A 23,108-nucleotide genomic window follows, 5' to 3' on the forward strand; every position below is an offset into this window, starting at 1 on the left:
TTTTTTGTAAAAAAAACTATAGTAATACTATATTTGCACCTAAGGGAACATAATAATGAAATAAAAAAAACCATGTCATGACCCCTTTAAGAGAAAGAAAACCACTGTTCAAGAGGTTTCCACCTGTCTCGCTAGAGAGGCCGACATGCTGGCAGAGGAAGCAGAGGGCAAATCGGGTTCAAAGATGGCCCAGCTCCTTTCAAAATCAAACGCCCTCAGGCGGGCAAGCAAGGAGAAATTGGCTGAGCTGAAAAAGGTTGAGGAGGAGATCACCATTAAAGGGGATGAACTGAGAAAAATGTAGATAGACACTGACTGACTGACTTGTTATTTTGGAAAGTAATGCCATAAAATAATTGTTAAATTACAATGTTACTTTACAATGTTACAATTGTTAACTGTTGTTCCTGTGTTCTTCTTGATACTCAAGAAAAAGAAGGCGAAGCCTTCAGTTTCGAACTTTTAAGAAATTGGAACTTGTTACTTTCAATGAAAGTCACTAATAAAAAATGACTTTTGAAAGGAATTTTAATGATTTTAATTTTAATGAAGTTATTTTTCGTAATTCGTGTAGGTCATAAATTTCAAATCACAATGGTCATAAAAAGGTCATAAAAAGTCTTAAATTTGACTGAATAAACCATGCAGAAACCCTGTGTGCGCTCGTATTACGTACACACACCTGATTTGTATGTGCGCTATTATGGTACTAGGTAAATGCCATACGAAAATTACCCATAATGTGTAACCTTAACTGTTTTATGCTTTAATTTCAGAATGAGTTATTTAGGAGAGAGCGATGCACTGCTAGTGAAGCAGTTGGATGCAGGCCTAAAGTGCACCTGGAACTGGTCATGGCTTAAACTGGAATATAAGATTGAGGTTAAAGGAGAAGAGCTTACATTCCCTTTATCAAATGTGTTCAAGAAAATTAATAAGAAGGGCCATGTGAGATGTATTCTGTGCCACAAAGAAATAAATTATGCCAACAAAGGCAGCCATGCTTAGCTGGCACACTGCAAAACTGAGGTGCACAGGAAGAAAGTAATCGACATCACATTACAAGATATACGACATTACAAGATATATGCAATCTGTCCTATTGGTTTTGTTCCATTTGAGCTCATTTATATTTGTCGTTGATTTCATAACTAGTTTTGGCAAATGTCCAGATAAACTTGCGTTGATTGACAGCTTGGGCGATTGGAAAGGGAGCGTTCTTTGATCGCTTTCTGTATAATATAATCGCAATTTAAATAAGATTATTTTCATCTTACTAAGAGAAACAATGTGAAGTTGATCGTTTCACTGATGCATAAACAGAATTGAACGATTTTGAGAGAAAGATAATCTATCTGAACTTGAGTAATTACACATCAGAAATCACTGATCAGGCATTAGAATAAACATGTTTATTCTACATGTTTTCAACACCGGCTAAACAGGCGGTGTTGAAGTAGGTGTTGATCTTCTTCTGCGGAGGCGGTGTTTTATCCCCTTTGACGTCATAGATACCCACTTTGAAAAACCTGTCGTTCGCTGAGCCTGATGTCAATAAAAGCTTTTATTGGACTAACAAGGCAGTTTTCAGTTCTAAAACTTTCAGGATATTCTTATAGTATGATGACCTCTTATGTTTCATCACCGCTTCAAAAAAAAAAGATACAAATTGAGATGTAACATGGCCATAATGCGGTCTTTACTAATATTTTAATTGTTCAGCCTTACATTGTAGAGAAACATTTTTTGCTCTCCAGTCAAAATGTATCTTCTGCATGTGGCAAATAAACCCTGATATCTTTTTTTTACATTTGGTTTGATTTGAAGGTCCTCTCCATGCTTGTCAGTTACTACCATGATGATTTTAGGAAAGTAATGGTTGAGCATCTGGGGTCCCTGGAGATGATAAAAGGGACAGCTGCCACCTTGGAGAAAGTGCTCTGCGAGTTTTTTGACCAGAATAAAATACCATGGAAACACCTGGTGAATATTTTGATGGATTCATGTGCTGTCATGAGGGGTAGCAAGACCGGCCTCGAGAAGAGAATTCAACAGCACTGTTCAACTCTGCTTGACATCGATGGAGACTCGTGTCACCATATACACAATGCGGCAAAGAAGTTTACAGAGCCGTTTGACCGCTATCTTGAGCAGCTGTTCAATGATCTGCAGACGGACCACCAATGGTGCCCAGATCAGGTAAAAAGAACTGAAATGGCAGCCTCTTTGCACTCTCCTTACACATTATCTAATTTGATACCCAATGCCCAATCCTTATTTTAGCACCCTCCTTTTTGGTACCAGTTCAGGTCCTCTGCGGTAATAATTATGTTTAGGTTATGAGAATATGGGGACAGCCAGTGTTGGGCGAGTTAGTGAAACTGCAGTTAGTAATGACATCTCGCTGTAATTGAAATGCATAATTTCAGACTCTCTTTTTTGTCAGGTCATGCACCTTAAGGAGGTATGCCACATTCTGAAAATCCCTGCCTCCAAGGGGGTTTGTGTACCATCGATGGCTGTCAGCATATGATGCCAGCATGTCAACATACACAATGTTGCCAGCATACAATATCCTCTATTTTGGATACCTCAGCACAGAAGACCAGAAACTTTACAAAGAACCTCTGGAAAATCTTTACACACAGTATAGTGCCAGTCAGACAGCAAAAGCAAGAATTCGGTCCATACATGAGGACCTCAGCCAAAAAGGTAAAGATCAGTCATGTATATTATAGATACCAATGATGAGCGATAATAACTATATTTACATTCAAATTTGGTCTGATTCTGTTTTCACAGGCATGACACAGCAGGGCAAAGATCGGAGGAAGAGGGTCTGTCAAAAGCTGTGGCATGAGGAGACAACAACACGACTTCAGCTTAGCGCTTACATAGGTGTACTGGCTATCATGAAGCAATATGTCATGGTTTTCCAGGTGGGTGTTGGACATAATTTTTGACTGTACTTGTGTATTCCGTGTAAAGTGTTTGTTTAATATCTCAAAGTTTTTCATACTCAGGGTAGCCAGACATTGGTTCACAAACTCCATGACAAGCAGCTTGAGCTGTTTCTGGCTTTCCTGACTTGCTTTGTAAAGGGGGAACACTTTATTCAAGTGTCACCCAGGGCTCTTGTAGAGATGGTGCTAGAGGATGATATGCTACTGCCTGCAAAGGAGATGTATGTTGGACAGGAGGCAGATGAATTCAGGACCAAAAATCCTAATCATGCTGTTAGTACTCTACAACATAATATCATTTATCTTGACATTTTCCCTAATTGTTTGAGAGAACATGTGTCACAGGTCGGGGGGGTCAAGCCAGACTGCACCCACCCCTGAAACCCAGGACCACCTCGAGGAGCGTACCAGAAAAACCAGACAGACGAGAGAGTAAAAGTTGACAAGATTTATTTAGTTAAAATCAATTAAAAGTCTCAATGCTAATTCTGTATCTCCCAACCAGAACGAGATCGGACCTCGGACGCCGGGAGGGCGTGGAGTTCTCTTCGGCAGCTCGTGCCTGTACGTGGCCGGTAAGGGAAAAGAGGAGTCGGCCACCCGTCCACTAAGTGGGGGAGTATCCTGGTAAGTAGAAGTTGTAGTTGCTTTAGTCAAGATGATGCAAGGAATATTTCTTATGTCCACCTCTCTTCACAGCGACATCACATACGGCGTTGGCCAGGAGGGTCCTTCAATCTGCACAGCAGGGTAAGTAGTTCAACAACAGGTATATGTTCTTGGAATGAGTGATGGGGCTTACGGCTGGAAGATGCTTCGGTCCAGACGAGGAAAGGAATAACTCTGATGTCCACCTCTCTTCACAGCGACATCACATACGGCGCTTGGCCAGGAGGATCCTTCAATCTGCACAGCAGAGTAAGTAATTCAACAACAGGTATCTGTTCTTTGAATGAGTGATGGGGCTTACGGCTGGAAGATGCTTCGATCCAGACGAGGAAAGGAATAACTCTGATGTCCACCTCTCTTCACAGCGACATCACATACGGCGCTTGGCCAGGAGGATCCTTCAATCTGCACAGCAGGGTAAGTTAATACATGTACACACAATCTTCCAGCAGGTAGGGAGAATCTTCACACTGAACGCCTGGGTTTTTACTGGAACAGACAGCATAAAACTTCAAGCAGAGGTTAACAGTTCTCACGTGCACACGGGGGCTTTTTCTTCTGACATCCAACAGGTGACTACAGTCGATCTTACTAGGCTCTTATGATGAACGGTAGACCAGCATGACACATGGGGAGTGCACGGCGATAAAAGATAAATCTTCCACACACACACACGACAGTCCAACTCCAAACATGCAACGTGATGGGAAACGTCAATTCCAGCACTACAAATCCACTCTTCAAGTGTAAAATAAGGCCAACACTCACCCAGAGGTCTCGATCTGAAGAGCCGATGATAGTCAGAGTTGGGACAGATGTGGTGAATAATTTCCTCACCACTACAAGCGGGCTTCAATTCGCTGTTTCCAATGGTCAAGTAAGAGGCAAGAGATCGACAAAGAATCAGTATATTTCACTCAGTGCGATGTATACAACGTGATCCAAGCACTCCAAACCAGTATCCAATTTAGTGTAGAAAACATGCGTTTAAGAGATTCAATTTGTCAATCACTCATCTCACTCTTTTCCAGTCCCCAATATCTCCACTCGATCGCTGTTACATCTGTCGCACAGCCGAACGGCCGAACCCCACAACAATCTTCAAATACCTTCGCACGCCAGCCCAACCGTCAAAGGAATCCACTTCTCTCAGGGGAACACATCCGAAGAAAGGACAACCAGGAAGAACAACCGGGAGAACGAACAACCAGTAGGAATCACCAACTTCCTGGTCTCTGTACTTCCTTTTTATATGGTTACTCCGCCTCCATAATCCTCGCACAGATCCCAACATCAAACTCTCCGCACCAGATGTCAATCCGTCGTTAGCGTTGTTATGGTGACATCATGCGCAACCCGGAAATGAACCGGTGTTACAGCAACACCGTCCCGGGGGGAACACAATTCCAGCGGGACTTAGTTCCGCTTCCCTTTCGTCACCCCGTGACACATGCATTAATTGCCAATTTTGTAATGTTCTATACTTCAGCTGCTGAAGCCATTCATGGAAAAGCTGAAAACAGCCTACACAACTACAGCTGCATATATGCAGAGGAAACTTCCCTTGGTCAGCCAGACACTGAAGGCGCTGTCTGCTTTGGATCCACTTCTGAGAGGCCACTCTCAAGCAACCATCCAACTGAAGAGGTTGAGTGGTATGCTGGGCCACCTCCTACCAGCTGGCAGTGACACCCACCAAGAAATCCTGAGATACAATGTTGATCTGTCTCTGCCCAGTTTCAAGAATGGGGATTGCTTGGTGGAGTGGTGGGGTCATGTCTTTGAGAAGAGAGAGAAATATCCAGCCCTCAGTGCATTGGTAAAATGTGGTCTCTCTATTTTTCATGGTCCAAGAGTGGAATCCTCTTTCAGTCTGATGAATGACATAATCGACCACAGAAGTGGGAACATGAATGTTTCAACATTCAATGCCATTCAGACCGTCAAGTACACCCTCCAATCCAGGGAGAAGACAGCAGTCGAGTACTTTAGACGAGATGATTACAAATATGGGGAGGTGGATCGCACACTCTGCAAGAACATCCGTTCAGCAGGAACCACCAACAAAAACCAGCAACAGCAGAGTCTGCTTGAAAAGAGACTCGACTGGGGGCTCCAAAGGATCCAGTAGTGCTCAGGATCTCAAAAAACAGGCAGCTGAAGAAGAGAAGAGGGCAAGGCTGAGACATGCTGTTAAACAGAGAAAACGGGCCCTTGAGATTCTGGTTCAGGCGAAAAAGAAAAAATAATCTTATGCTGTGTGTTTTGTGTAAATACCTGCCTCCACACATTAAAATGACCTCCACATTTTGTATGTTTTATGTGTTATTATATTTTCAATTTATTCTTTGTGCAGCAAATGTGAAATTAATGTGAAAAATTAAAATGTGCTATATATATATATATATATTAAGTTGATTGGATTGGATTTTTTTGCTGCCGTATTCTTCTCACCTTTTTTACCCCTGACCAGTTTTCATGCCTGTCTCATAAAGACAGGCAGATTTGTATTTTTCAAGGCAAGGTATTTCATGGATCCAGGATACTATGCATCCTGATAAAGTTCCCTTGGCCTTTGTAATTAAAATACCCCCACATCATCACATACCCTTCACCATACCTAGAGATTGGCATGGGGTACTTTCCATAAGATCATCTCTCAATGCAAATCAAACCAGCTATTAGGCTTACTGAAATAAAACCATTCCAATCTCTAGGTATGGTGAAGGGTATGTGATGATGTGGGGGTATTTTAATTACAAAGGCCAAGGGAAATTTATCAGGATGCATAGTATATTCATAAATGAAGACAAAAAAAAACATGTAACATTTACAAAGTTGTATCCTTTATAGTGTACATATATTGCTCGCACATGTTCCCATTTAAATGTAAATGTCAGGTTGACAACAGGCCGAATACCATTAAGACTATAATTTTTATATTTTGAAAGTGGTTGTGCACTCCTTGCACAGTGATAGCCACCAGTGGGTGCGTCAGACAGAGTTACGGCACGCATATAGATGAGAAGGGTATGTATCAGTGATGCGCGGGTCAATGTATAAACAACACGCACCCGACCGACGTTTTCAACTAACCCGCCCGCAACTCGGACCGCAAAAAAAATAAAGAAAATATTGTACCCGACCCGCTTCCTAACCTGCATTTTTTAAAAGTAGCTAGTAAATGCTCATCATAGCGTCATTGGGCCATAGACGTAGGAACTAGGGCTGCAGCATTTTTCTGAATGCTGTATGATATCGCCTAGTGTTATGTAATAAAGGCTTGATTTATTCATTTATTTCGTTCCATTTTCTTAACAATTAAGATACTGCATGTGTTTATCCAGTCTAATCGAAGTGTGCGTCTCTCCCCTGACTTTCACAACAAAAATCCCGCCCCCCTCTCAGAAAATACATAAAATTGACATTACTGAGCTATATGCGTTTAAAAGTAGCCTATTAAAATAGCACAATAGCAATGCTCAGTTCAACGCGTTGGGAAATAGGGCATTTTGTCCCGCGTCAGCTTTTATTCAAAAGTTAATAATGTGCTCAACATTCAAAAGGTAAATAAGGATTTCCCACTTTCATCTCTGCCTGCAGACTGAGCTCGTGCGTCATCTTCGCGCAGTTATTCAAGCGTAGGCCTATGTATTTCATAGAAAATTGTGTCTAGTACTATATAAATTACAAAGGTTAAATTGGCATCTTTATTTCAAACGACCCGACAGACCGCGACCCGAATATCATTAAAAAATATTTTTGGATGACTCGTAACCGCGGATGACCGCAGGCACCCGATCACTTTGGATCATCACTGGTATTTATGGACTTATCTAACTCGGTGCTAGGAATACGGTGAATAAGCTAAAGTCCCAAAAAGTCGGCGTGTTCCTCTGGAAAATTTACTTAGAGTAAAAGTGAACAGTGACTATTATACTATTAGATTATTATTACTCCTGTATTAATGTAAAAGCAGAATTTGGAGTTGATAGAGGAAGTTCGTTGAGATGGAAAAAATTAAGTTAAGTAAAAAGTACTATATTTCCCTCTGAAAATGCAGTTGTGTAGAAGTAGAATAGAAAAAATATACTTGAGTAAAATACAAGTACCTAAAAGTTGTTCATAAGTAGTCTACAGTAAATGTACTTAGCTTCTGTTCACCACAGATTTGTTTGTTTGCTCATTTTGCCTAAGAAATTATTAGTTGTTTTTTTGCAGATTCTTGGCCACTAGTGACTCCTACCGCACCATAGCTTTCAGCTATCGTGTGGAACTGAGCACAGTGGCAGGGATTGTTGGAAAGGTTGCCAGGGCAATATGGTGCTGGAGGTCATGCCAGTCCCCACCACTGAGAACTGGCCAAGTATCGCCACGACTTCCTCCATCGGTGGAACTTTCCCAACTGCCTTGGGTCAATCAATGGCAAACGTGGTAATCAGAGCCCCTGACCACTCAGGGTCCCTGTTCTTCAACTACACGGGGACTTACTCTGTTGTGCTCCTGGCAGTGGTAGATGCCCAGTACTGCTTCCGGGTAGTGGATGTCGGCAGCTACGGGAGGACAAGCGCTGGCGGTGCGCTGGCTAACTCCACCTTTGGCCAGGCACTCCGAGGTCCACTAGCATCACTAGGATGCCCAAACCATCTGCCGGAGACAGAGAAGCTGCTGGCCTACAGGGGGTCACACGAGTGGGCAGCAATAATGCCACATGGGAGGACATCCGTGTCCGGGAGAAATTTATGGCATATTTCTCCACAGAGGGAGTGGTCCCCTGGCAACCTGTGGCATAAGACATGGCTTTGAAGGGATAGTTCACCCTAAAATTTTTATTCTGTCATCATTTACTCACCCTCAAGTTGTTTCAAACCTGTATGAGTTTCTTTCTTCTGTTGAACACAAAAGAAGATATTTTGAAGAATGTTGGTGACCAGACTGTTGCTGGACCCCATTGGCTTCCATAGTAGGAAAAAAAAAAGATACTATGGAAGTCAATGGGGTCCAGCAACTGTCTGGTCACCAACATTCTTCAAAATATCTTCTTTTGTGTTCAACAGAAGAAAGAAACTCATACAGGGTGAGTAAATGATGACAGAATTTTAATTTTTGGGTGAACTATCCCTTTAAACAGCTCTTTTAAGAGCCTCCAATTAATCAAAAAAAGCATGATTTCCATAAATATAAGGTCAAGTGTGACAACACCCACTCTCCCCTGGTGAAAAAGTACACTTCCATAATGTACTTTAAGTGCATTATTTTCGCACACTAATTTTGTACTTAATATAAAATTCTTCATAACATCTAGGTGTACTTACCTGTGCAATTTTGAGACACCATAATATAAACTAAAATTAGCTAAAAATGTATAAAGGTACCAAAATGGGTTAAATTTTACTAAAAGTGGTACCTAAATTAATTTTCTTTAATACAGAGATAATATGTTAAAAGCACATTTTAGTTCATATTCATGATGTCAAAAAATTGCACTGTTGAGTACACTTAGAAGTTCTTAAGATTATCTTAAGAAGTACTAAAGAATATTTTTTTTTGTATATTAAGTACAAAATTAGTGTGCGAAAATAGATCACTTTAAAGGAGAACTCCGGTCAATTTTAACATTGAGCTAATTTTTTTGTAAATTTGGAGTGCTGTCAATACAGAGAACAACAAAAATCGGTGTTGCCTACACTGTGTTATCCTCTTTTTAAAATTTGCACCCTGTTGACTTCAATGGGGCAAGTTTTGTATGACACATCCTTTGTGTGTCATAGAAGTGCCCAGCCTTGTTAGATGATAAAATAAAATGATGTTATTTCAGCCAGCGCACATACATCCTGTTTTCGGTCGAAGTCCAAAGTAGTCGATTGTCGAGTTCACGCGCATAGTTTAGTTCACTATGATCACGCGCGTGAACTCGGCAATCGACTACTTTGGACTTCGACCGCAAACAGGATGTAAATACAGGTCTGTGCGCTGGCTGATATAATATCATTTTTATTCATATCTTTCACATCTAATGCAGTCAGATTCACAGTGTTCACTCTAAAAGAATCACTCATATGGCTGGGCACTTGCTTAGCATTCAGTATGTGGTAAATAATAATAATTATTATTATTTTTATTTTTATAAAAAACAACAGTGGCATTATGTAGAGAAACCAGTGTTTAAAGGGTTATAATTCTGAAAGTTAATGAATGGTCATTATGAGTCAAACTGATGCTAGTAAAAAATGTAAGTCAGTGAAAGTGGAAAAAAATATTAATCTATAATATTTTTATGACACTTTTTTGACATGGACATTTTTGTCCTTTATGGGCCTGAGTGGTAGTTTTTTTTTATATCTGAAACTGCATTAAAAATATGAATGCATCAAAAATAATGTTGTTGTTAATCATTGACATATCCAAGGCTGTAACATTTAAAGAAAAAAAAAATCTGCTTAGAATTGAGTATATAGAAAATTATTATTATTATAAATTTTATAAAAACAACAACAGTGACATTATGTAAACAAACCAGAATTTTAAGGGTTAAATTCTGAAAATGAATGAGTTTTTGGTGATTATGATTAGAGCTGATGCTAGTTTATAAAAATGACATCAGTGAAAGTGGGAAAAAATATTAATCTATAATATTTTTATGACAGTTTTTGGACAGTGTGTATATACATAATTTCACCATGAGTAAAACGTTTTTACATTTAATTTTCTATGCAATTAAATTTCTCCGAGCCACACAGGACTTTTATTTTGATTTGATTACGTGACGTCATAAAAGCTGCGTCGCGCTGTGATTCGGTTGGGGAAAGGTTAGTATTGTTAAGCTTTTAGAGAGTATAAATTAAACTAACCGGTTGTACAGTTTTTACAAACGATATAAATTTAATTAATTATTATTGAATGTAACCTTGTAATGCCATTGCAATGCTTGACCTAAAATTAACGAAAGTTAATGTAACGTCAGCATATTACAGGTGTGCTTTATAGTTTGCATTGGCTACCTGTCCAGTCACGTATTGCTTTTAAAACTCTCACACTAACATACAAAGCTATGAAATAACTCCTTATATCTGTGATTTAGTCAGCCTGTCTGCGCCTTCTCGTTCCCTTCGGTCTACGGATTCTCTAGATTAAAATCTATGGGAGAGAGAGCTTTCTCTGTTGCTGCACCCAGGTTATGACTTCCTCTTACTGTTAGAGATGCTCCTACAGTAGCCAGTTTCAAGAAGTTTTTAAAAACACATCTTTTTAAAATTGCTTACATAGACTGTCATGATTAGTATTTTACTGGGTTGCACTGTAATGATTATTTTGTATTACTCTTGTACTACTGCATTTTACTTGTTTTATTGTCTGTAGTGCTTTGGGTTTTAGAAAAGCGCACTATAAATAAAATTTATTATTATTATTATGACGTTATTTTTGTCAGAAAAGCGCATTCACACGAGTAGTAACAGAAAACGTGTCTTATTTCATTCCATATCGTGAATCAATTTGTCAGTAATATGCATTAGGTCACTGTCAATTAGTGAAATGAGAGATTTTCGCAAAATGTTTCAAACATGACCGTTTTTTCTTTTACAGAATCTCAATCCTTCACTGCTTGTTCTTTTCATCACATCATTGGACAACATTTCCATTAATTTGCTCCATCCTAGGTGATACTGAATTTTAACAATAACTTTAAAGACAGCCTTTCTGTGATCTATGAATTTGCTTCTGTTGGTCGTCAGCTCGCATTATTTCAACTTAGAGTTAAAATAATTGTGTTCAACTTTCATAAAAGTGTACTCAAATAATATTAATCATAAATATTAAGTGACTGTAATTTTTTCTCATGTTCCTTATTATTTATTTGTTGTGCTAGTTTTGAGGTGTTTATTTTCCATGATCTTTCACTGACTGACGCTCTTTACAATCTACTGAACTGAGCTGATTGAGATTTAGTTTAGATTTATTATTCTTTCTGTTAGTAATTCTCATCTTTATCATTACAGTGTCCAAACACAGAAAAACTGCTGGTGGAGCGACTGAGATCTACGGGACACTATTATAAAGATGGCGTTTATTAACGCGTTTATGGCATTTGTTAAAGAGAGAGAAAGTGAATACATGAAGATTGAGGAAGCATTGAGAGTGAAACAAGAAGATATAGAGGAACAAACAAAGACGGTGTTTATTAAAGAGAGAGAGAGGGAAGACATGAGGATTAAAGGAGCATGCAGAGTGAAACAAGAAGATACTGAGGAACAAACAGGTTGGTTTCATTCTCAAAGCTGAACTATTTTGTCCTGTACATGTTCTCCGTTAATTTGCTGTTGGCAGGGTTTTTTTGTTCCCTGTCTGCTCTCCTGGGTAGGGTTGCATTCTTTCCTAAATTGGAACAGAAAGTCCACAGAGGTTTAGTAACTACTAGCTAGTTTATAACTAACTCTGTACTTTATTCAGTTGCAGACTTTATTAAGGCAGAACATAGGCCTAGCTAGTAGGTCGTAAGTTCTCCGTAATGTAATGCGTAGTTGCATAAAATGCTTCAAATACGTGAGCAGAAGCTGTTGAAATGCTGTGAATTTCCCTTTATCCTTCATTTTATCATCTTTTGCCTCACGTTACCAACGGTAAAAAATAAATAAAATAATTCATTAAATACGGTATTTGAATCAGAAACTGTATTTGAAACTAATAAGGATCAAATACTGATACAGAATACCCCCAAAGAAATTACATTTCATTATGACATTTTATTTGATATGCACAACACGGAGCGATTGGATAGATGTTGAAGAGCGAATAACAAAGTAATCTTTTTACTAAATAATGTTTTCTCACTTAAAATGTAAGCGAGTGTAAATGTCAGCATTATCATTAGGCTAATGTTTAAAGAATTGAAGTCAAGTCATCTTCATTTAAAAGCGCTTTTAACAATGTAGATTGTTTCAAAGCTGCTTTACCGTAATAAACGGATAATTTAAGGTAACTGTTTTGGCTTTATAGCGGTTCTTGAATAAAGATATTTTCCAGCTAAAGTTAGTTTTGATTGATTCACTTCCGTCGCAACGATCATTAGTTATTAAATTAAAGACCGCTAAGACGACACTGTTCTCTCTACACAGACTTTAAACGCGAACCTGTGAGAAACGCTGATGTCGCTCACGTGCGCATTAAGAATGAATTCTATAGTTATGCGCATTTGAATATATGTGCGCAGGTTTGTATTTCCCTAAAAACCAAGCCTTAAACTACTTGTCTGGCCTTAAACATTTTTAGACAGAATTTTATCACTTCGGGGTAGATACACGAAACCGAAATTATCCCGACAACGCTTTATCTGTAGAGTGGTAAAGGGATCCTCCATAGGGAGAGACTAGTTGGCACTTCAGCACTGCGTTGTCATCGGGTCCAGGCGAAGGTCCTTCGTCAGATCTGGATCCGGCAGGCTGCGGGAAAACCTGGGGATAAACAATAAGACTAAAATTAGCGTAGATGCCATTCTTATGATGTAACGAGTACATCAGGATTTAAGGGAAGTGTACCCAGTTCCGGCTGACCTAATCTATGCAGCCTAACATTGAGTTATAGAAGTCTACAATGCATTATGTAAATGCTAGGTCAAAGAGATTTTCACAAAAAGTGTCAGAAAAAAGTTCCAAAGTTTTGGTGCTAAATAGGAAAAGGATCTACCGCCAGCAGTCGATTTTGATATTCTAGGTATTATTAACTGGCCGGAATTTTGAGATCGCAGTAGACGTGAAGGACTATAATGCGTTAAGAGCTCGCTCAAGTACTGCGGAGCTAAACCATTTAGTGCTTTGTAAGTAATCACCAATATTTTAAAATGTATACAATGTTTATGTGATGCAGAGTCAGAGACGTTCGGATCCATTTGCAGTATGTTTAATAAGAATAATCAAACAGGCAGTAATCAGAAAACAGCGTCGACAATGTCAAAGGAAATCCAAGATCATAAACGATACCAGGCAGAGATCAGGGCAGGCAGCAATTTTCAGAATCACAAACGATGACAGGCAAAAGGTCATGGCAGGCAGCAGACGAAGAAACAGGAATCAGTAAACAGTCACAGGTCAGAACATGGGGAATCAATGACAGAATAGGGCTGTAACGATTAATCGCGATTAATCAAAATTCAAAATAAAAGTTTGTGTTTACATAATATATGTGTGTGTATTGTGTATAATTATTTTGTATATATAAATACATACACATGCATGTATATATTTGAGAAATATTTGCATTTATATACTGCATATATATTTTTATATGATTTATATTATATATAAATAGAACTATTTTATATATAAATAACACATTTTTATTAAATATATACATGCATGTGTGTGTATTTATATATACAAAATAATTATACACAATACACACACATTTATTATGTAAACAAAAACTTTTATTTTGAATTTTGATTAATCGCGATTAATCGTTACAGCCCTAGAATAAACGCTTGGTAATGTTAGCCGGGGCAAAACAAGACTTCGCGATGAGTGAGAGTCAGAAGCTTCCAAGAAACACAGCAGTAATGACTTTATGAACTTCTTCACTTATAAGATCGATAATATCAGGGACAAAATTATAACTATGCAACCGTCTAATACAGTATCGCATCAGGAAGTGCATTGTAGTCTCCCTGAGGGAAATTTTGATTCATCCATTGCTATAGGAGAGGAAGAATTTTCCAAATTCGTCAAATCATCTAAATCGACAACGTGCATGTTAGATCCCTATACAGGCTAAGCTGCTGAAAGAGATGCTTCCAGATGTCATAGCAGGGCTCAACATAAAAAAAAAAATCCCCACTGGCCCCCGGGGCCAGTAGATCAGAGTTTTGCTGGCCCCTTCTATATTTTTACTGGCCCTGAAAGAAATATAAGGAAAAGCATGGGAAACCATTTCTGGCATATCAGAATGGGTGCTAAACATAATAAAACGAGGTTACTCGCAGCAGTTCGCTCGCAGACTGCCGCGCAGGGGCGGACTGGGACCAAAAAGTGGCCCTGGACTTTCTGACCCACAGCAGCCCACCACATCCCACATCATAACACATTGGCTCATTAATGTGCAGAATAATTTTTAACACTACTTATAGCATAAAAATATTACACAATACAAAAATAAATGCTCTTTAAACATTTATTTTAAATAACACAACACATATTAGATACTATTTGTAAAACAAAGGGAAACAAACAGAAGAACATAAGACACACAACAATATTAATATAAAGCTATCAAGACATTAACATTTTGCATTAACATGAATCCTCATGGCATAGGCTACTATTAGGCTATCATGTGATATTAAACTTGCTTCTTTTCTTCCAGCTTTTCATCCATAGACAATTATTTGTAATTATCTGCTCAGATAAATTCGCAGTAACGGATCAATATCTCTCTCTCTCTCGCTGTAAAAGTAAACGTGAAAGGGGGCGTGTTTCAAGATACTCAATGGAGTAGACCAAACTAATTAACAGGGAGGGAGGGCAATACACTCACATGCACACAAAACACACTCCTTGTCGGCCGCCCCCGCACGATCGATTCACTCATCCATTTGCGTAGAAAATGTAATATTATGATTTCCGTCATTTTTTAAATATATTCTTGTAGCCTTCCGAGTGGGCCGGCCCACATTGGCCAGTCAGCCCCTACGGTGAAAAGGGGCTATCACATCTTCTTCGCGCCGAAATAGCGAAACTGCTGGGAAAAGGGGCTATAAAGACGTTCCTCTAACGCAGAGCGAGTCGGGCTTTTACAGACGCTACTTTCTCGTCCCCAAAAAGGGTGGTGGTCTCAAACTCATCATAGACCTCAGACGTTTGAACAAGCGCTTATGAAATGCTCGTTCAAATTGCTGACAACCAATCCTCGCGCAAATTCGCCCGTGAGATTGCATGGTTTATCTCAGTGGATCTGAAAGACGCTTCCTTTCAGATACAGATAGCATTCCGTCACAGTCCATTCTTGATATTCGCCTCCGAGGGTCGAGCTTATAAGTACAATGTCCTGACGTTCGGTCTGTCCTTAGCACCTCGCAGGCTCGCACGTTCACGAAGTGCATGGACACGGTGCTCGCCCCCCAACAACGGAGTATGCGAATACTGAACTACCTCGACGATTTGCTGATTTTAGCTCAATCAGAGGCAGAGCTTATAATTCACAGCCGGAATATTAAATAACCTGAAGTAACATTGACACTCTTCACGCAACTTTGTGTGACGAATTGCTGTTTATTTTGCTGATGGCCAGTCACTGGCCTGCACGGGCCAGTGACTGGCCAATCAACTAGCCCGACATACTCTTTTACTGGCCCGGGCCATCGCTTATGTCGAGCCCTGCTATAATGCGTTAAGAGCTCACTCAAGTACTGCGGAGCTAAACCATTTAGTGCTTTGTAAGTAATAAGCAATATTTTAAAATGTATACAATGTTTAATAGGCAGCCAATGCAGTGTTGACAGAACGGGACTAATATGGTCATACTTCCTGGTTCTGGTAAGAACTCGAGCTGCTGTGTTTTGAACTAGCTGTAGTTTGTTTATTAAGCGTGCAGGGCAACCACCCAGTAGAGCATTACAATAATCATGAACGCATTAACTAATTGTTCCGCATTTGTCAATGAAAGCATATGGCGTAATTTAGATATATTTTTTATTTTTAAGATGGAAAAATGCGGTTTTACATATACTAGACATGTGACTTTCAAATGAAAGATTGGTATCAAAGAGCACATCCAGGTTCCTAACCGACGACGAAGACTTAAAGACCCACTCCGATGAAAATCATGTTTTTCTAGGTGTTAACATGTTCTTGTGGCATTTTTCTGATGTTAGAGGACATATCTTGAGAAAAATAAGCTCAAAGTTGTATTTCTAAATATTTCTACATTCAAATGACTGTGAATCAGTAGCAGACGCTAAAATGCCATCTAAAATAGACTGGAGTTGTGACGTAGTAACTCCACTGGGCGGGGCTAGTTAGTTAAAAAAGTTAACTCTCTGTTAACTTAACTTCATCTGTGTTAAAACGATGTAGATTATAATGTAATGTAATGTAATGCGTTTTATAGGGGCTTTTTTGAAGTTGTGTTTTGTGTTTAATTTTACTCAGCAGCAGGGTCAGATACACACACACAAGCCATTGCATGTCATTGTGAACAGAGCTCCGATAGTGGCGCTGAAATTGGAACACATACTGTAACAATAAGTCACTTTCACCGTTGAGTTTCGCCTGTCGCAGTCGTTTGTCCCCTCGTGTGTCAAGCCCATCACATCAGTCAGTCAGTTCTTCAGATAGAGCGGTGACATTAGCATCATAATAATCCCAAAATTCCGAGCAATCCACTGATACTAAATATGTCCTTATTGATCACTGTGGGAGGGATGAAATATCGAGGCGAAGTCGAGCTGTTTTTTACCGCGACGTCTCGGAGTGAAATAATGATCGGTGATCAGAGCTCTCAGCAACGGGGAGAGGGAGGGTCGTCTCCGTGCCAACGGCTCCGCCCACAACGCAGAGGCGAATTGCTAATGAGCTACTGCCGCTCTGCTGAAGCAGTCCCAGAAAACAGCACAGGTTTTGAGATTTTGCCTAAAAATGGCATAATCATAATTTAAAGACCACTGGGAATGTTTAAAAATAGCTCAAAATATGATCGGAGTGGGGCTTTAACAGAGCAGCCATCAAGTTTTAAACAGTATTCTAGGTTATTACGTGTGGAAGTTTTTCTCTCCAATAATTAGAATGTTTTTTTTTTTTTTTAGAATTTAGTAGTAGGAAATTACTAGTCATCCGATTTTTTTATATCAGCTATGCATTCCGTTAATTTTATGAATTGGTAAGTTTTGTTAGGTTTTCAAGAAATATACAGCTGAGTATCATCGGCATAACAGTGAAAGCTAATTTCATGTTTCCTAATGATATCTCCTAATGGTAGCATGTACAGAGTGAACAGCAGCGGTCCTGGTACTGAGCCTTGTGGTACGCCATACTGAACTTGTGATTGATAAGACATCTCTTCATTTACTGCTACAAACTGATAACGGTCAGATAAGTATGATTTAAACCATGCAAGTGCAATTCCACTAATGCCAACATAGTTTTCTAGTCTATATAAAAGGATGTTGTGGTCAATGGTGTCAAATGCAGCACTAAGATCAAGTAATACTAATAGAGAGACACAACCACAATCGGATGATAAGAGCAAATCATTTGTGACTCTAACGAGAGCTGTCTCGGTACTGTGGTACGGTCTAAATCCGGACTGAAAATCCTTGCAGATATAATTTCTTTCTAGAAAGGAACATAGTTGTGAGGATACTGCTTTTTCTAATATCTTTGACAGAAAAGGCAGATTTGAGATCGGCCTGTAATTGACAAATTTTGTATGATCAAGTTGCGTTTTTTTAACAAGCGGTTTAATCATAGCCAGCTTAAAGGTTTTTTGTACGTATACTTGTAGAGACAAAGACGAATGAATGATTTTAAGAAGAGGATCTATGACATCTGGAAGCATCTCTTTCATTAGCTTAGTCGGTATAGGGTCTAACATACATGTTGTCGATTTAACGAGTTTAGAAAATTCTTCCTCTCCTATAGGAATAATGAATAAAAATTTTCCCTCAGGGAGACTACAATGCACTTCTGATGCGATACTGTAGTAGACGCTTGCCTAGTTATAATTTTGTCCCTGATATTATCAATCTTATAAGTGAAGTTCATAAAGTCATTACTGCTGTGTTGCTTGGAAACTTCTGGGCTTGAAGCTTTCTTTTTCGTTAGTTTAGCCACTGTTTCAAATAAATACCTAGGATTGTTTATTTTCTAAGTTCTAATAGGGTTGATCAATAAGCAGATCTAGCAGCTTTTAAAGCCTCTCTGTAAGCAATCGAGCTCTCCTTCCATGAAATCCGAAATACCTCTAGGTATTTTTTTTTTTTCAGAATTAATATATAACCTTGTATGAAAATACCATATGAAGAGTAAATGCATGATTAAAAATTGTTTTGCCAGACATAAGGACACAAATTTAGTAGAAAACGTGACAGTTTCCTTGACCGTGTTGAAAAAGCGCTTTTTTTTCACCATCGCGTCATATTACGTCACAATGGGGAGTCGTTTGCCGGGCGCTGCGTTCGCTCAGTGCAGAATAGGCTGGTATTATGTTGAAGCGGTCGTGATTCAGTGTGTTTTCGGTGGTTATTGTATTTCAATGAATAATTATCGTGATAAATGACTGTGAATTATGGCCTGTCAGGACATCGAGTCCACAGGTTTCCGAACAGAAAATACCATTTGTGTGCGTTTAGTGCAGGGTAAGAGACGGGACTTCGCTTCTGCGTCTGCTTTTAGCGTTCACTATAGACTGCATGATTATAATCCCGGCGATATGATGAGTTAACGTTACGGCCAGAGGTGTAGTGGTAAAAAAAGAGGTGGGTAAACTATAAATTCTGGTGAACCACGACGTGGTCACCCGGTAAGGTGGGCCACTGCGTACCGGTGTGTGTTTTTTATCCTGATGACATCGCTATAGGCATCATTTGATGGTACTACCAAGGGTATCACTGGTTGTTCCCTCATCATAGGTCTCACAATCACTAATCAATTCATACATTAATCTAAATTCTTGTTAAAAAGACTCAAGAAGGAATAATATGGTTGAAATCTATAAAGTTTACTAAATGACAAAACAGAGAGAACAAAAATATTTTTAACCCGTAATTACAAAACAAAAACGGTTGTTGTATTTTTAAAAGGCAAAGTTGAACACCAAAATTTTAATTTGAACTGTAGGCTACACCAAATGCTGCGCAAAAAAATAAATATTGACGAATTTTTGTTTATTACTTGTTGCCCCTTAATTAAACATTTAAAATATTCACAAATTAATATGGATTTTGTTGTTGTTGATTTATTTTTCTGAGACAAAATTAGAACCTGGAAATGATATTAATCCCGCAGTACTGAATGAGAAGAGCATGTATCTGGAACCACAGCCTACAGAAAGGTGATTTATAGGCTAGCCTAATGATAATAAATGTGTCTGAAAAAATAACGAGGCATTTTAATTGTTTATTAATAAACTATTGTTTTCTAAATCAGTGTCGGTTAAAAACATCTCCATCTCCGCTGTTAAGCGGGTGCGCTTTTAGAGAGAAATGCACCTTTCATACGGATTACATAATCAGAAGGTATTAGCTTTCGATTCGAATTTGTTCGTTTTGAAGTGGACATTTCAAGCTTTAGCCTACATAGGCTATATTTAGTTTCAGTTCTTGCGCTCCAGTTCACGGAGATCATGAAAGCGCGCCTGATTGTTTTATTTTATTTGACAAAAGCACAACGTTTCTTGTTATTGCGAGTTTACACAAATAAAAGTAGTTGCGAATAATGTATTATTATTTTCTGTATGACCAGAAATGATAGAGTATTTTAAATTGTTTCACTGTTGATAAGTGTTCGCGCCCGCGCGTCCGTGCCATGCAGTGCGCGCTCACACTCCGCTCCACAAACGCTTGGATATGCGTCAAAATCTTGTTTATTTGTGATAATCTTAGGCTAGCCCTGTATTATTATGGTTTAACCCGCGCGGCTACTGACAGTAATGCAGCGCAATATGAAAGACTTCGTCTTAGGTTTAACAACCTATGAAACTAATAATGAACAATATGAAACTAAAACGACATAGCCTGCTTAATTTAAAATGGCTTAGGAACTATATGCTATTTAGAGGTGGATAAACGCAGTTTAGAGGTGGATAAACGCACTTTGGAGGTGGATAAACGCTATTTCAGAATTTTGGGAGGTGCCCAAACGGCGTTTACGTGCGTTTAGCCTCCACTACATCCCTGGTTACGGCGATATGTGCACACTGTCCCGGCTTCTTCATCGGGTCGCCCGGTCTGCCGTCAGCATGTGGGTCGGCCACCGGTGGGAAACATGACGCTCACGGATCCGTCAGAGATCACTTATTGTACATTTGTTTTACAAAATGTGCCTTGTCTTAATTTAATTCATTAACGTATCCTCCATAAACTTGTAATATCTTGCAAGTCTGCAGCCGACACTTATTATTATTATTATATAATTATGTTCATTTTCAATCTGTACTCCGAGTTTTAATGTTTGTGTTGGCTGTTTCTACATATAAAATTTGTATACAGTAAGAAAGTTGTGATTGTGATTTTTTTTTTAAATCATTATCACCAAGTGGGGCCATTCAAAGCCTTTATAATGTCCCTCTTTCTCTGGAAACTGTCTCCTAATGGCTGACATACACATGCAGGTAAGGGTCTAAATACTTTGCTATTGCCTGACACATAATTACAATATTGTGATCTGAGCATAGTGTTATACATATCGTCGGCTAACGTGAATACATCTATAAGCTAACACTGTTCTCTCACCGAGACCCCTGCCCTGTTCTCCTCACATCACGTCTCCTCTGACCGTTGTTTTGTCTAATCCTGGCCTGTTTACTCTCTTGGCTTCATATCAGGCACATAATTATATGGCTGAGGTCCATCATACGAGTAAACATTTAGGCTACAATTTCCACAGCGTCCGAACTGTCATTGCGATCCATTGCTTTCCTATTGTTTACTTTGACCGCTCTCCCCCATGCTACGTCACTTCCGGTTTGGCGGTTTTCAAATGCGGAAGTAAAATTTTCTCACAAAAATTACTCCAGAAGCCTAAATAGCGTTTTATAAGTATATGTTTATATTTAAATCTAGTTCCTACATTATTGTTCTATACATTGGCGCACTGGGTACTCTAACCTGCAATATGCCCTTTAAGAGTGTGCTCGTTGTGCCACGGCGTTGGACTATGTTCTTTAATCTTCTTTAAGCGCAACGGAGCAATTGTGTCTAAAGTTCTGGGAAAGAGAGAGTTAAAAGTTTCTGTTGCAATATTAAGTTCTTCTATGCTATCCGGGATGCTGAGATTATGAAACTGATTAGGAAGATTATTGATAAAGCAATCTTTAGTAGGGGTGGGAATCTTTAGTCACCTCACGATCCGATTCCAGAACGATTATCTATGAACCTAGGGGTAATTTACACGTATGGTTATCGAGTCGATCGTTCTCTGGGATGCGTTTTCATGATAATGTACTGTCTTTGTAAGTGTACAGACAGTTTAATAAGAAGATACTTTATAAAGTTCTCAATGCTTCTTAAAGGAATTGTCCTTTAAGACATAACTGGCTGTGTTTACGTTAATTTTGCACAAGTACATTAAACCACTTACACGGAGTCGCACAGTCTACACAAACAAAGCACGCGTCAGCATTTGAAATTGAAAGCAGCCTTCTGTTAGTGAGGTTCATATTTTAAATATATAGGCCTAAGTCCACTGCATTTCAAACCACATAAATGATGAATTCTTAGAGCATTGGTAAGGAAAATACAGACGGGCGAGACAGCACACTTCAAGTGTAACAAAGAAAGCGCGCGCATCCGGTGCAATGAAGCCTGTGAATGTCCTTGTAATTCGCCTCAACCTTTCCGAACTTTATGAAATATTATTTTACGGAAGGTTCGAGTGGTGTTTGTGTGTGAGGAATTGGAAGCAAGCAGAATACGGGTGTTTCTAAAGCAAACTCGGCGTCATGGCTCATCTGGTTAAAAACTTTTCAGAATTCAGAATCGATCCAAAATCGTTGCAGAGAGAATCACGATGCATCAATTTTTTTCTCCCACCACTAATCTTTAGTGGCAGAAGTGATAGGTCTAACATATTTATACCACAGAGTTGGCTTTGCAGCCATGGCTAAATGTAATTTACATGAGACTAGATAATGATCTGAGATGTCGTTGCTCTGCTGCAGTATTTCAAGAGCATCAAATTACATGTGATAATATTTACCAATTAGACAGCCAGCCATTGAGTGATGACAATCTGCTAACCATCTCATCACTCCTGCGAACAGGAATGGGGCCAGAGCAAATTACAGTGCCTGACATCGTACTTGCGAGTTTACACACCTGGAATCGAACATCATTAGTGCCAACGTGAATAATAATCTTAGAGAGTTTACGTTTAGCATTAGCCAGCACTTTTAAATTTGCTTTGATGTCAGGCGCTCTGGCTCCTGGCAAACATGAGACTATGGTGGCTGGTGTCTCCATTTTCACGTTCCGTGTGATCGAATCGCCAAAAACTAGGGCACATTCAACAGGATTCTCAGTGGGTGTTTCACTGAGTGGGGAGAATTTATGTTGTGGTAATCGGAACTAGGGCTGTCACTTTTTATTCGATATTCGAATATGCATTCGAACATGACGTGAAATATCCATAATCGAACTACAAATAAACTATCCGGTTTTTAAAGTGCCATGTCTAGCGCATTTTTTACAGTCTGTTTAGATCATTTGTTTATTTTAAAAAAGCTACATGCTACAAAGTTACAGGCTGTATCTTATTGTCAGATATGACGGCAACA

The 23,108-nt window shown here is 39.1% G+C and overlaps 2 protein-coding genes across 7 annotated transcripts in view; both read left to right on the top strand.

Moving 5' to 3' along the window:
- The first annotated feature begins 864 nt into the window (after nt 1-864).
- LOC307004298 (uncharacterized protein) lies at nt 865-4,095 on the top strand. 3 transcript variants are annotated; one of them, XR_013799000.1, is made up of 10 exons: nt 865-882; nt 1,828-2,199; nt 2,447-2,712; nt 2,803-2,939; nt 3,024-3,184; nt 3,309-3,395; nt 3,469-3,590; nt 3,663-3,713; nt 3,830-3,881; nt 3,998-4,095. XR_013799000.1 is itself a non-coding variant. In XM_079623413.1 (8 exons), exons 3-7 carry the CDS (start codon nt 2,541-2,543, stop codon nt 3,572-3,574), a joined length of 663 nt encoding a protein of 220 aa, XP_079479539.1. In that variant the 5' UTR covers nt 865-882; nt 1,828-2,199; nt 2,447-2,540; the 3' UTR covers nt 3,575-3,590; nt 3,663-3,771. The 3 variants fall into 3 exon arrangements, 2 of the variants coding, with proteins under 2 accessions (XP_079479539.1, XP_079479538.1); XM_079623413.1 differs by lacking the exons at nt 3,830-3,881; nt 3,998-4,095 and having other exon boundaries at nt 3,663-3,771; XM_079623412.1 differs by lacking the exons at nt 3,830-3,881; nt 3,998-4,095 and having other exon boundaries at nt 3,469-3,771.
- Nucleotides 4,010-23,108, top strand: part of LOC307004293 (uncharacterized protein) — a 29,160-nt gene continuing 10,061 nt past the window's right edge. Inside the window, exons 1-4 of one of the 4 annotated variants that reach the window (XM_079623400.1) lie at nt 10,434-10,606; nt 10,714-10,806; nt 11,217-11,290; nt 11,630-11,889. In XM_079623400.1, the coding sequence (XP_079479526.1) occupies nt 11,691-11,889 (199 nt within the window). In that variant the 5' untranslated portion in view covers nt 10,434-10,606; nt 10,714-10,806; nt 11,217-11,290; nt 11,630-11,690. Of the gene's footprint in view, nt 4,050-10,165; nt 10,607-10,713; nt 10,807-11,216; nt 11,291-11,629; nt 11,890-23,108 lie in introns of those variants that run through there. The other 3 variants (XM_079623399.1, XM_079623398.1, XM_079623401.1) reach the window with 3 other exon arrangements.

Source organism: Phoxinus phoxinus, assembly GCF_949152265.1.
Source record: "Phoxinus phoxinus genome assembly, chromosome: 9".
NCBI lineage: Eukaryota > Metazoa > Chordata > Actinopteri > Cypriniformes > Leuciscidae > Phoxinus > Phoxinus phoxinus.

Coding starts and splice junctions, on each gene's coding strand:
- LOC307004298 (XM_079623412.1), top strand. CDS start 2,541: ATGTCAACATACACAATGTTGCCAGCATACAATATCCTCTATTTTGGA. Junction 3,185..3,308: donor CTACTGCCTGCAAAGGAGAT/GTATGTTGGACA, acceptor CATGTGTCACAG/GTCGGGGGGGTCAAGCCAGA. Junction 3,396..3,468: donor AAAACCAGACAGACGAGAGA/GTAAAAGTTGAC, acceptor TCTCCCAACCAG/AACGAGATCGGACCTCGGAC.